The 14,783-nt window shown below is 39.5% G+C and overlaps 1 protein-coding gene across 1 annotated transcript in view; it reads right to left on the bottom strand.

The window, feature by feature from the left end:
- eIF5B (eukaryotic translation initiation factor 5B) overlaps positions 1–14,783 on the bottom strand; it is a 530,511-nt gene that overhangs the window by 420,698 nt on the left and 95,030 nt on the right. The window contains exon 5 of the mRNA XM_090397300.1: positions 7,430–7,511. Coding sequence (XP_090253426.1) covers positions 7,430–7,511 — 82 coding nt within the window. The remainder of the gene's footprint in view (positions 1–7,429; positions 7,512–14,783) is intronic.

Below are 14,783 nucleotides of genomic sequence, written 5' to 3'. Positions count from 1 at the left end.
GAGGGTGGTTGACTGAGAGATATCAGAGAGTGGTTTATTCAAGAGTAGATTCCACAAGATGGCTGTGACTAGTGGTGTGCCACAAGGATCTGTTCTTGGACCACTGCTGTTTAATTTGTTCATTAATGATATAGGAAAGGATCTGAGAGGAACAGTTCATTTGTTTGCGGATGATGCGAAGTTGGGTAGGGCAATAGTGAATGCAGATGACGTCAAAATTTTGCAGGATGATTTGGATAGATTGCAGGTCTGGGCTAGGGAGAATGGATGTCAATTTAATGTGGCAAATTATAAGGTTATGCATTTTGGGGTGAAAAGATTGGAGGCAGTTTACTGCATTGGAGGAACCGTGCTCCAGGAAATTGATGAGGCACGAGATTTAGGGGTGTTGGTGGATAAGGAGTTGAAGTTTAGGGGGCACATTGCAAAAGTGGCCAAATCAGCTCATCATATCACTTGGTTGCTGAAGAATACATTGACAAGCAGAGACAAGCAGGTTATTGTTCCTCTGTATCGAGCCTTGATAAGACCCCATCTGGGCACAGCAGTCGAGAATCCCAAACAGGGGTCTGGGATTCTCGACTACTGTGCCCAGATTTGGTCACCTAGGTTTCTTCTTGATGAGGAGGAGGTTGAGAGGATCCAGAGGCGAGTGACCAAGATGATAGCAGATCTGTGGAATGAACCTTATGAGAACAGGTTGAGGATTTGTGGGTTGCAAAAATTGGTTGATAGGCAGAGGAGTTCAAATTACTGAAGGGTTTCTATAAAATTAATTCAGAAGATATTTTTGAGAACAAGGCTGGTTGTGGGAGGACTAGGGGACATCCATGGAAACTGGGCAAAAGTGTGGTAAGGGTGTTAGAGCTGGGTTCTTTACTTTCAGAGTGGTAAATGAGTGGAATGGGCTGCCAGAGTCTGCGGTGGATGAATGAGTTTAAGGCAAGGTATGATAGATACTGTATGAATGTCGAATAGTTGCGATGAATATGATTTGGGACCTCCTGTGATGAGTCTAAGCACTCCCTGGAGTTGTCCGTAGTAATAATAATAATATAATTAGCATGATGTTAGACAGCACCTTGTAGCCAGTCGACAGCAGTGAGATGCCCCTATAGTTGCCGCATTGAGTCAGCCGTTCTTCTCGCCAGATCATCAAGATGAGCCAGTGCAGCTGCTCCAGCAGGATGTCCCCACCATTCTTCAGGAGCTCCGGCGGTATGCGGTCCACTCCTGGAGCCTTATGATTTTTCAGCATGCGGAAAGCACGAATAATCTCACTAAATGTCGGCTCTTCAATAAATGGCTGAGAAGTTTGATAAGGAATATAATTCTCCGATACTGACATTCCAACATTGGCATTCAGCAAGTTCACAAAATATCTATGCCACCGAGCAAGAGCATGTCTTGAGTTTGTTATTAGATTTCCACTCTCATCTCTTATGGTTGTCGCTTGTGTCTGGGCATCTCGCATGGCTTTGATCGTCTGGTACATCTCCTGTCCATTATTCGTCACCCTATTTCTCTCTATACTAGCCATTTTCTCATTAAGATACTTCTGTTTTTCCCTGCGTATGCATGTATTCAGAGCAAGAGCATCTCTTGAGTTTGTTAATAGATTTCCACTCTCATATCTTATGGTTGTTGCTTGTGTCTGAGCACTTCGCATGGCTTTGATCGTCCGGTACATCTCCCGTCCATTATTCATCACCCTATTTCTCTCTATACTAGCCACTTTCTCATTAAGATACTTCTGCTTTTCCCTGCGTAGACAAGTATTCACCACTCTTCTCACCCTCTGATATGCAGCTTTCCTCCTGCTATCTGCTAGGTAGTTCAATAATGCTTCCCTTTGTTTCGCTACAGCTTCTTCACACTGTCTATTAAATCATGCTTTTCTCCTCCTCTTTCTCTTTCCCACAGTTCTCGAGGCAGCTAACGCGACCGTATTTTTGATGGTGTCCCACATCCCATCCGGATCATCCTCTTCCTCCTGTAACTCCCCAAAACGATTCTGCAACTCTAACTGGAAAGCCCGCTTGCCTTCTGCTGCTTTCAACTTGTCCAGGTCCCATGCCGATCGTATGGTAGGCCACGCGGGCTTCTGAACTTCAATTCTATGCCTGAAATCATAGACTACCAGATAGTGGTTGCTATCTCCATCTGCTCCTCGGAAACTTCTCACATCCAAGATGGAGCTGTGGTGACGTCGATACATTAGTACATGGTCTATTTGGTTAGCTGTTCTACCATCCAGCGATCTCCAGGTCTGTTTGTGGACATCTTAATGCGCAAACATAGTGCTCTTTACAAAGCATCCCGTAGCGGCAGCAAAACTCGCAAGTCGGACCCCGTTATCCTTGCACTCCTCATGTAGGCTCTCACTACCCATGAAAGGACAACACACACACTCTCTCCCAGCTTCACATTGAAATCTCCCACCACTAGCTTGACGTCATAGGACGGTAGATTATTACAAGTACGCTCAAGCACTTCCTAGAAACGATCTTTAGCTTCCTCCGAGCTCTCTTCAGTAGGCGCATAACAGTTCACAATAGACACATTTTGAAAACGTCCCTTAACTCTAATAGTACACAGCCGATTGTTCACAGGTTTAAAATTTAAAATATTACACAAAAAGTTATCACTAAGTAAAAACACAGTTCCGAGGACTCTTCGTCCTCTGTCATCACCACTATAGTATAGCGTGTACCCCCTGATTGTGGGTCGAGCCATGTCCCGGCCAACGCGCTTCTTGTACAGCACAAAGTCCAATTTTATACTGTCGTAAGACATTCGTCACATTAAAAAGAGCTCCTTCTTTCACCAAACTACGTATATTCCAGGTCCCAAAATGATTAATAATCAGTCACAAAGGCGTCCGAAATTCCGAGGCCTCTGTGGTGCTTGTTTCATAACCAATAGGGTTTTTACAGGAGGGGTGGCTGGCCCCTGCAGTAATACTAATCGGAATTGGAAACCTAAGATGACAGTAATTGTAAGCAATACGCTTGTGTCATTTCAATCTAGACATGCCAGCTAAAGATTACATTAATCTTCTAATGATAAAGGCAGTAACTGGATACTGAATGATTTCCACGAAGTTGTAAAAAGACAGGTTAGAAATGCTATCTGCTCACTGTCAGGAATAGATTAATTTAATGCTTTTGATGCATTCAATAAAATGATGGATCTTTGAGTGGGAAAATAAGCTCACTGTATTATTTGAATCTCTCTCTCTCTCTCTCTCTCACACACACACACACACACACACACACACACACAGTTTTCAACTTTTCTAGCCAATCATGGCAGCTATAAAAAAATTGTGCACATTTGTATGTCATTTATGTGTGTGTGAGAGAGAGCAAGAGGACATGTATATTTTATGCAAGTATGTTATCCTGTAAGATGGCAACATGAATAACAAGGTTTGGGATCTTTTGCCAACAGAGATGAAACCAATAATACTCTGGTCTAACATAATCCATGCTGTCACTGATAAGACACAATCATCAAAAGTATGCAGATCAAAATATTTTTGTAAATAGGCAGAGCACATCGGTAATTCGTTTTTTTTTTTTTTTAATATATATATAATCACTGTCAGGAATAGATTAATTTAATGCAGAAACCCTGTTTCTGGATTATGTATAAGAAATGATGTAGTAGTTTCACACCAGGAAATGAAATCTGGCTCCCACCTAGCCATTCACAAACATTAATGCCCACGGCAGGATTTGAACCAGCAGCCTGCTGGTTAGAAAGCAAGTAGATAACCTTATGATATTTTTCATTATCAGACAAGATTTCTGTATTATTCAAAAATTTTCATTTACAATAAGTATGCCTCCTCAGGGGCTCACTTTAGTGAGTACGGGCATGGCAAACATGATGTACCTGATGCTGGACCATGCCTTACTTCATGTAATATACATCTGTTATATTATCTATAGATTGGTCCCTCCTCTTCCTCCCTTGCTTCTTTCTTTCTTCTCTTCTTGCTCCTTCCCCCGAATGCTATTAGAGTATTTGAGGGGAATCTTTCCTATTTTGCAGTGTCATTTCGTCTTGTGCTAACAGGACATTATCAAACACTGTAACATGATCAGGCCATCAAAAAATGTTCATACTGCATTGTCCGTTGTGCAGGTTACCAAGGGAAGTATTCAGATTTTAGGCAGAGGGACCCGTTCAAAAAATATGTTACAGTCTCCCTTAGACACCACTCCTCAGCACTCTGCTAGAGGAAACTCCATTAATGGGCCTGCTACCTTTGGGGAGGTGTTCAGGGGCAGCGCAAAGAAATGGTTCTGCAAAAGGATGGAAATGGCAACGACAACAGCACCAGACTATGGCTTCAGGCAACTGGAACACCTTCTCTCTGACAGGGAAGGAGTTGGAACTGATTGAGGAAGCCAAGCGCTACCAGCTAGACTTAGTCGGGCTTTCTTCGACCAAGAGGAGAGGCTCTGGAACTGTCGACCTGAATAAGGGATGGAAGCTCTACTACTCTGGTGTGAGCCTGACAATGTCTGCTCAGCCGGTGTGGGGATACCCACAAGCCCCCAGCTGTCAGACCGTGTTGCTGAGTGGATCCCATTTGGGGGATGGGTATGTGTGTTAAGGCTTCAGATGAAAAACCATGATTTGGCTGTGGTGCAAGCCTATGCACCTAATCTGGAGTCAGAATACTCTGCCTTCCTAGAGGAAGTGGATGCTGCTTTTGACAGGGTGGCAGACATGGAATCAGTCCTGCTAATGGGTGATTTCAATGCACATGTTGGAACAGATGACCAGACATGGAGGGGAGTGGTTGGGAGGAACGGCACCCCTGACCGTAATGTGAATGGGTTGAAATTATTGGACTTCTGCTGTACTAACAGCTTGTCCATAATGAATACCTTAGTAGAAAGTCCATAAGTATACCTGGTACAGGGATACACTAGAACAAAGGTCTCTGATTGACTTCTTTATAGTCTTAGCAGACCTATTTTCCTCAGTGTTGAACATTCGCGTGAGAAGAGGGGCAGAACTGTCAACTGACCACCACCTTGTTGTGTACACTCTACGGCTTCAGAAACCAGATGCTACCATCAACACTGGTAGGCCTAAGCAGCTATACCGCGTGAAATGGGAGGCATTGGAAAATGAGGCAGAGAGGAAGAATTTTGCAGATGACATTTCCTCCAGGTTCAAAGAGATTCCCAAGCATACTGCAGATGCTGAGGAGGAGTGGAAACTGTTCAGAACAGCTGTCACTGCCTCTGCACTCTCATGGTGTGGCAGAAAGCGGCTCAGCATGGCAACGGGCAGTGAGAAAAGGACACCTTGGTGGAACCAAGAAGTCCAAAAAACTGTCCGGGCAAAAAAGGAATCCTACCTAACATGGCTTAGGGTCAGGTCACCTGAGATGCATTTGCGGTATGCTGAGCACGAAAAGCTGCTGCTGAGGCAGTAAAGACAGCAAAGCAGAAGGCTTGGGAACCCTTTGGAGAAAGATTAGACTCATCCTATGCAAATGCAAACAAAGTATTCTGGCAGACCATCTGCCGCCTTTGAGGGAGGAAATCGTGCACAGCAAGGGCAATTAAGGTCTCTGTGCACTTTTAACAATCGAGAAGGATATCCTCCACAGATGGAGGGAATACTTTGAGAGCCTTCTTAACCCGGGTGGCCCAGCAGTTGTGGACATCCAAGAGGTGCAGATCGGGGCAATGACTAGTCTCACAGCAGAAGAGGTCCATTTAGCAATAAAATCGGGCAAGGCTGCTGGTGATGATGAAATTTGGCCCAAAATGCTAAAAGCCTTAAATCGAGACGGTGTTCTCTGGCTGACTCGAGTGTGTCAGGCTGCTTGGATATCTGGGCGAGCACCAAAGCAATGGCAGACAGGCATAATAATACCAGTCTTCAAGAAGGGAGACCAGAAAGATTGCAGTAATTATCGTGGCATCTCTCTGCTCAGCCTGCCTGGGAAAGTGTATGCGCTGCTTGGAAAGACGGTGCAGGAGCATAGTTGAGTCAGTTCCAGGAAGAACAATGTGGCTTTCGTCCTGGTATAAGCACAACTGACCAAATCTTCACTTTAAGACAAGTCTTTGAGAAATCTTGGGAATATGCCAAGAATGTCTACACATGTTTTGTGGACTTGGAGAAGGCATATGACTGGGTTCCTTGGGATAAGCTTTGGCGAGTAGTACAGGAGTATGGAGTGGATGGCCAACTATTAGCTGCCATCGAGTCCCTGTATGAATGCCCAGAGTTTTGTGTCGGGGTAAACAGCACAAAGTCTGAACCTTTCACTGTCTCCGTTGGCCACCGCCAAGGGTGTGTTCTGTCACCCCTCCTTTTCATAATATTTATGGACTGGATTGACAGGCACAGCTGAGGCGGTGAGTGTGTGTCAGAATTGGAAGATGTAGCATTTGATGTCTGCTATTTGCAGATGACCTAGTTCTGCTTAGCTCTTCCACAGATGACCTCCAGCAGACCCTGGATAGGTTTGTAGCTGTTTGTGCAGATGCTGGAATGAAGATCAGTGTGGCCAAAACTGAAACATTTGTGGTCTCAAGACAACCATCCCAGTGCACTCTACATGTAAGCGAAGTCCCAATGAGGCAGGTGGAGAAGTTTAAATACCTTGGGTCCATATTCACGAATGATGGAAAATGGGACGTAGAGCTAGATACTCGAATTGGCTTAACGAGCTCAATATTGCGGGAGCTTGGCCGTTCGGTAGTACTGAAGCGGGAGTTAAGCCAGAAGGCAAAGCTGGCTGTCTTCAATACAGTCTATGTCCCCATCCTCACCTATGGTCATGAGAGTTGGGTAATGACCGAAAGAATGCAGACACGAATCCAAGCGGCTGAAATGAGGTTCCTTCGAGGGGTTGAAGGGCTGACAAGACTGGACAGAGTCAAAAGCTCTGCAATTCAGGAAACCCTCAATACTCAACCGCTGCTTCTCCGTGTTGAGATATCACAGTTACGTTGGTACGGGCACCTGGTCAGAATGCCACAAAAGAGGGTCCCTCACAGGCCCTCTTTGCCAAGCCAGAGGGTGGGTGGCCATGTGGAAGGCCAAGGACTCACTGGATAGATTATATCCAAAACCTTGGGTAGACACGTTTGGGAATTCCACCAGAACACCTGAGCTTGGTGGCAGAGGATCGTGCCCATTGGAAGTTCCTCTTGCAGCTGTTGCCCCAACAACCCAATTAGGAAAGGTGGGCCTTGAAGATGTATGTATGTATGTATAACTAAGTATTGCAATGCCATGGATCAAGTGTTATCATAAACTGCTGCAAAAGCATGCATATCAGTCATGTTAAGATGCAGTAATGGTGAACATGCTGATGTCAACTAAGATATCAATTAAGTTTTGCTAAACATTTGCTAAAGATTAAATCAAGTATATTATATCCTACCTTCTTCATAGGTTTCATCTTTCTTATCATCTACTTTTTCAGCTACAGAATCTTCTACTTTAGGTTCACTTTTCTGTCTTTCCTTAAATACACAAAAGTAAATAAAATATTTTAAATATTTTCTTTGAGGTGCAAATATATAAATAATTAGCTTGTATATACAGCATCCCAAAACATTTTGGTTTTTGTTAATTTTTAATTATGCAAAGTCTCCAATGTAGATGGCTACAAATACAGGCAGCTCTCAGTTTATGCCTCAGTTCCGTTCCTGAAAAAACAGGTGTAAACCGAATAGGCATAAAATGAACCCAATTTTAATTGGAGGTATGTAATTATGTTTCGAGCAGCCAAAAAATATGCACATGAAGTATGTGTAACATTATTATATTTAAAGCTTTGATAATACACACACATATATTTGTTAAAATAAAATTATTAATAAACAAAACAAAACAAAATTATATACAAAATATATGAAACTTCGAAAAGATATTACATATTTCTATGTTGAAGTTCCTGGCTGCAGATCACCTGCATTTTTTTTTTAAAAAAAATGTATCTAGTGTTTCTTTTTCTTTCTTTAAGGAATTCAGTATAAGGTCGAATAGATGCGATTACGCTCCTTTTTACATTCGTGCTCCGTTCCCAATCGTGGTCCATTTCGCAGAGTTCATCAGTCAATGTCTCTATGCTTGCAAGGATATGCTGTAAATCAGCTGTTTTCATATCTCTCAGAGGACACTCTTCATTTTCTTTCTCCTCCTTTGGATGTTGTTTGGCTAATTCTTCATTGGAAAGCGGTTTATCATGGCTCTCTAAGACTTCTGTCACATCTTCAGCTGTAATATCATACAATCCCACCTCTCGTGCAAGCCTTCAATAACATTCTCCTCTTGCACTAATTCCTCGAAGTCGTGCATAAATGCTGAAAGAAGTTTTCACCATGCTCCTTTTAAACACTTTGCTGATACGTCGTTCCAAGCTGCCTCGATGTTGTTAATGCCCTTCAAAATATTGAATGACCACCAATAGTCTTTAATAGTTTTTCCAGAAGTGTCCAAGACTCTTACCATTTCCATAAATGTTATATGGAAGTAATAGGCTTTGAAGATTGATATAATCCCCTGATCAATCGGTTGCAAAAGCAATTTTGTGTCTGGGGACACGTAAACAACCTTGACATCCAATGGTGTTCTTACTTCAGAAAGGTTTTGAGGATGTCCAGGGGCATTATCCAAGAGAAGCAAAGCACGGTAGGACAAAAATAATTTGTGTACCAATCTATAAAAACGTCTTGTGTAACCCAAACTTTCTTGTTCCATTTCCAATAGACTGGCAGCATGGCTTTTAGACCCTTGGAGGCACATGGTGTCTGTAAATGGTACACCAACACTGGTTTAAGCTTCAAAGTTCTGGAGACATTTGCACCCAACAAAAGCATAAGTCTATCTTTTGCAGCTTTAAAATCTGGAGCGGAAAGTTCTTCACAGGAAATGAAGGTGAGTGATGGCAATTTTTTCCAGTATAGCCCAGTCTCATCAACATTAAAAATGAGATCAGGAGGATAACTTCCTTGTTCTACACGGTCTTGAAATTCTTTAGGAAAACCAGCCGCTGCTGCAATATCTGCACTTGCCGCCTCACCACACAATTTGACACTGTGGCACTTACTTCAAGACTTAAATATCATGAACCAACCTTTGCTTCCTAAAAATGTTTCTTCGCCTCCATCTGTCTTTTTAATATCCTCAAAAATTGTTTTTGCTTTCTCAGTTATAACAGCCTGCGTCAGAGCAATGTTTTTCTGATTCAAGTCATCCACCAATAATGATAATAATTTTTCCATTTTTTCATGAAGTTTACCCCTGTTATAACTTACATGTTTTGCATTTAGTGCTGTCATAGATTGCTGAGCAGACTGTTTTATTCTTTTCATAATTGTATCATTTTTCATAATTGTGGTAACAGTCGATGGAGGTAAGTTCATACTTCTACAGACATCAGCATGTGTCTGCCCATCTTCCATTCTTCGAATCACCTCCATCTTCTTTTCAAGTGCGATTGATTTCCGTGCCTTCTTAACACCAAGTTCTGCTAATTTTTCTGCACTTCTATTATCAGACATGGTATGTAATTACGTACTTTATCAATTAAATACGTATGTACGTAAAAAAAATTAAATAGAACAATTAGGTAGATCCAACATTAAAACTAGGTTTGATACATATACGTTATGTATTAAACATAACATATATGTATCAAATACGTTATGTATACATATTCGATAATGTATATGTATACATATACGTTATGTTTGAGTGTTTACTGAAAGAAACATGTATGTTTTTTTCAGTAAACACTCAAACACTAGAGTGCCTGCTAGCATCGTTTTTCAGCCAATCACACTACAGTAAGAAAGCACACGCAGGCAACCACCGTTATTGTGAATCAGCGTAAATTGAAAAGGCATAGACCGAGGGCTGCATGTACTAAAATTCTGATTTAATATACACAAATTTTATTTATCTACAGCAGGGGTGGCTAGCCTTTTATAGGTCATGCATCAATTTTTTCATTCTTTAGTTAAGATGCGCCATACAAACTTATACTACTTTTCAGGCCTTTTAAAATATTGTATATGGATATATTTAACAGTTATGCATAAAATGATTTATTATATATATGGTAATATAGACACTTTTAGCAGTTTTAATAAAAGGATTTCATATAAAGACAAGATAAACATTAATTATTTTACTGAATTTTGAAATTGCTTTACTTTTGCTAAGTTTGTAATCTTTGGAGTTAAATCAGTTACAGAAGCATCAAACAGTCTTTTAAATTTGAATCAGTCAGTCGCGACCGTAGTTTGTTCTTAATCATTTTCATTGATGAAAATGCTTGTTCGCATCTGTACGTAGTTCCAAAACGACAGATATAACTCTGAGCAAATTTTTTTCTCAGTTCTGGAAAATGTTCACAGGGCAACGATCGCCAGAAATTAATTATATCAGAAGCATCTGGGAGTGATGGAAGTTCATTATATTTCATTTTCAATAATGAATTGGTTTTGAGATCAATAAATTCCATTTGTATGTTACTAGGCATCGTCAAGATTTTTTGTTCAGTAAACTAAAAGGGAATTATAAATGCAAGTATGCAGTATTTTTCAGCAAATTTGCTAAAACGACTGTTAAAGGACTCTTGCAATAATCTGAGTTTCTCAGTATATTCTGTAAAATTGCTATTATCTTCAACAGATTCACTATGTTCTTTTAAATGTGGAAAATGACTTAAACCCCCGTTTTCTAACTGGAGAGGAACAGTTTTAATTTCATTTTGAATGCACTGATGTCATTTACTAATCTAGGAAACAATTTGTTCTTGCTCTGCATTTTCAAATTTAGATCACTGAGGTGGCTGGTAACATCAACTAAAAATGCTAAATCAAATAGCCATTTCTCATCACACAACAGGGCTTTTTCCTCATGCAGCTCATCCTTCTCTTCAAGAAAATTACGAACACTTTCTTTCAGCTTCCAAAATTTACTGAGAACTTGTCCTTAAGAAAGCCAGCGCACCACACAATGAAGGATGAGATCACCATATTCCATATCCAGCAGTTCACAATATTCTCTGAATTCTCTTCTGTTTAACCCTCTTGCTCTAATTTTATTCACACATTTCACAACTAGTATCATACCATGTTTCAAATTTAGAGTTTTTCCACACAGAGATTCTTCATGTATAATACAGTGATACTTTAGTAGAGAACGACCTAAAAACCTTTCAAGTAAAGTTACAGTCCCAAAAACTCTACCTACCACTGACGGTGCTCCATCAGTGCAAACACTGATGAGCTTACTAGAATCTAGTTGTTGATTTTCTAGACATGACTTTACTTTGTCAAATATGTCTGACCCTCTGGATTTTCCATGAAGTGACTCAAGACCGATGGGTTCTTCAAAGATGTTAAAATTACCATCAATACCTCTTATAAAAAACCTCTTATAAAAATGCTTAATTGGGCTACATCACATATGTCAGCGGATTCGTCCAATTATATTAAAGAAAAGAAAGAACAAGCATGAACATGGTCTTTCAATTGCTCAGTAACACATGGGAAAGTTCTTCAATGCATCTTGTAATTGTTTGCTTGGACAGAGCAATTTGGTTTACTTTTCTTTCAACATTCTTATCACCAAGACATTTTGCAAATTTTTCGAGACAGGGCTTAACAACTTTCTCTACATCAGAGAAAGGCTTGTGTTTTTTAGCCAACACAAAGGCAATTTCATAAGATGCCTCCAGCATTGCCACACGTTCACAACTTCGTTTCACAAATATATTTTGTCTGTTCAGTTTTTCTTCTAATTCAGTTTGATGTTTTCTATAGTGTCTGTTAAGATCATGTCTTCTATTATCTGAGAGAGTGCTTTCACAAACAATGCACAAGGTTTTCCTGAAGGCCCCTCAATAAATAAGAACTCATTTTCCCACAGTTCATTAAACTGGCGTTTGCTATCACCTTCTGCTTTTCTTCTGCTCATTTTCTTTTGCAAAGTAATGGGTAACTGACTGTAAAAAATATATATTTCAAAAAGTAAAACTTATTATTAAATAATTTATTTAAATTATTTTATCGTTTTAAACATTATGAACATTCAAAAACAGTTCTACAAGTTTAAAATAAGATTCCTGTTTTCATGAAGGCCTAATACAGTTCTATAAGTTTAAAAATCACATATATATTTTTTTTTCATGGAGAGTTTCGTCTCTCTCTCTCTCTCTCTCTCTCTCTCGTAACATATTATGTCCAATGAAATACGAGATCGCTTCCTGCCATAAAAAAGTCGATCAGCTGGCAATCTCACACACAACCCAAACATCCTCATTAAGAAAGCTTTGCTGATAATCAGTTAAATTTTAGAAATAAACCTACTATACGTAAATAAAAAAGGAAAGATATTGTATTAAAAAAACATAAAAACACACACATAAAAATACAAAGAATAATTGCAGATTTCAGTAATCAGCAAATTAGGGGAGTGGACAAGAACTTCACATACGCATTCAAATTGAAAAATTTGATTTTTAAATTTACAGAACTATATTAAGCCTTTATGAAAACAGAAATCGTCTCTTAAATTTAAAATTACTGTAATAAAAACATAAAGTTCAAAAACACAGTTGTTCACTCACATCAAATCAGAAGTTCATCGAACGTTATGACACGAGTTAGCTGTAAACTGATTGAGTAACTGGTGATGCATGTCAGCATTTGCCGGTGCCTGTTGCGTCAAGATCAAACAAGTATAATAAGTGCGCACTCTAGAATTCAGTGGTAGGTTAATTGTGTTTGTTTATATATATATATATATATATATATATAAATCGTATAAAATTTTTTTTTAAATTTTTCTCTGGGGTTCAGTGTGCCACTACTAATCATGCAATGCATCACTTTTGGTGCATGCACCATAGGTTGGCCACCCCTGATCTAGAGACTGACCAGCTATTTGTAGAATAAAGGAGTGGTTAAATACCAGAGCATTAAATCATCAATTTCTGATAGATGATCTTAAAGGGTGTACAGAATGCTACGGAAGTCCAACACAACTGACTACATGTTATTTTATTATATATATATATATATATATATATATATATATATACACACATATACACACACACAGTAAACCCTCGATTTTACGGACTTTGGATTTAAGAACAAAATTTCCAGTCTGCATGTCACATGTGAAAATTAACACCCTGTTAATTTTAAAATGCTTTTAACCGAGATTTACTTATAATTAAATTAAGATTCTTTTTTGTTATTAATTTCCTGTTATTTTTAACAAATTTTGACAAATAGGCCATCATATATTGGAAAAACACTGTAGTAATTTAGCTGACATAAATGAGTCACTGCTCATAAAACATGTTCGGTGAATGATTAGCACGTGATCACACTAATTGCACTGTTATTGGTTCTTTTGTCACGTGGCGTGACTTTCTGCGGCAGTTTTAACGCGTACTAGCCAGAAAATCTACTTTATTATATAACGGATTTTCAGATTTAATGGACACCCCCCCCCCCCCAATTGCCCAAATTAGTCCATTAATCGAGGTTTTACTGTGTGTGTGTGTGTGTGTGTGTGTGTGTGTGTGTGTGTGTGTGTTATTATTATTAGTCATCTCCAGGGAGTCCAAAGACTCATCAAGAGAGGGCACCTACTCTACAACTACCACTGAATTCTCCACTACTCACAATCCACCAACTGACCGTAACTACCCCAACACCATCTACCGCCGACCACTAGTATTTCTACAGACAATCACAAACATCCATGCTCACAGCGGGATTCGAACCCACAGCCTTTTGGCTGGAAAGCGATATGCTGACCACTCGGCCAGCCAGGCTGGCATATAATTTTTTTTTTTTAAACTTTACCGCAGTTAAGCAGTCTGCCCACCAGAATGTATGGGACCAAACACTGTAGTAATGTTCAGGATTCCCAATAAATTTGCATATAATTCTATTGCCAGCTACTCTGCAGATTATGCATGGAGGAAAGCCGCGTAGTGGTATGCGGGGGATGTTGTTGAGGACATATTATGGCACGGAGACAGACTTCTCTTTGTATGAGCAACCCTCTCTAAGAGTATCTCCTTCCATTCCTTCCCCAGCATTTTCTCTAGACATGAAATATAAGATAAACTTCCCTCAAAAAAAAAGCACACTCCAAAAGTTACAAAAACTTTCCTTATTCACTTGAGCATTCATGCATGCACTCAATTTAAATGATATGCACTATCACGTACAGGCATTCCAACCCAATTTCTCATTTTTGACCAAATCCCCCAATTACTTCCCCCCCAGTGTGCCTTAACTGTTCAAACTAAACTAGATACAATTCCCTCCATAAGAGTGGTGCCTGTGTTTATGTGCAGTCTGATATACCTTAGAAGTGGATGAAAAAGTATTCAAACTTCTCTTTTATAGTAACAAACAAATTAATCCAAACATTCACATTTGAAAGAAAATTTTTTACTTTTGCAAGAAAATAAGTATAAAAATTGAACTCCAACTTTAGCTAATAATTTATATTTGCTCCTCTGTTGCTAATAAGTTCATTAATTCGCTAAGGCATGGACTATAGTAGAACACATTTTTCTTATTTCTGCAATTCGAAACCATACTTTTATAATGGATTGTATTAAGTTATCCAAATCTCTTTTTCACTATGGCCCACAAATTTTCTATTGGGTTAATGCCAGGAGAGTTACCTGGCTGCTGAAGCAATTGGATGTTGTGATTTTTGAGGAACTCTTTCACTTTTTTTTTTGAAGT

The sequence above is a fragment of the Typopeltis vanoorti genome, chromosome 8 (genome assembly GCF_054136105.1).
Source record: "Typopeltis vanoorti isolate ZY-2024b chromosome 8, IOZ_Tvanoo_1.0, whole genome shotgun sequence".
Lineage (NCBI taxonomy): Eukaryota > Metazoa > Arthropoda > Arachnida > Uropygi > Thelyphonidae > Typopeltis > Typopeltis vanoorti.
Note: the sequence above shows the minus strand (reverse complement) of the source record. Positions and strands in the feature narration are given on the sequence as shown.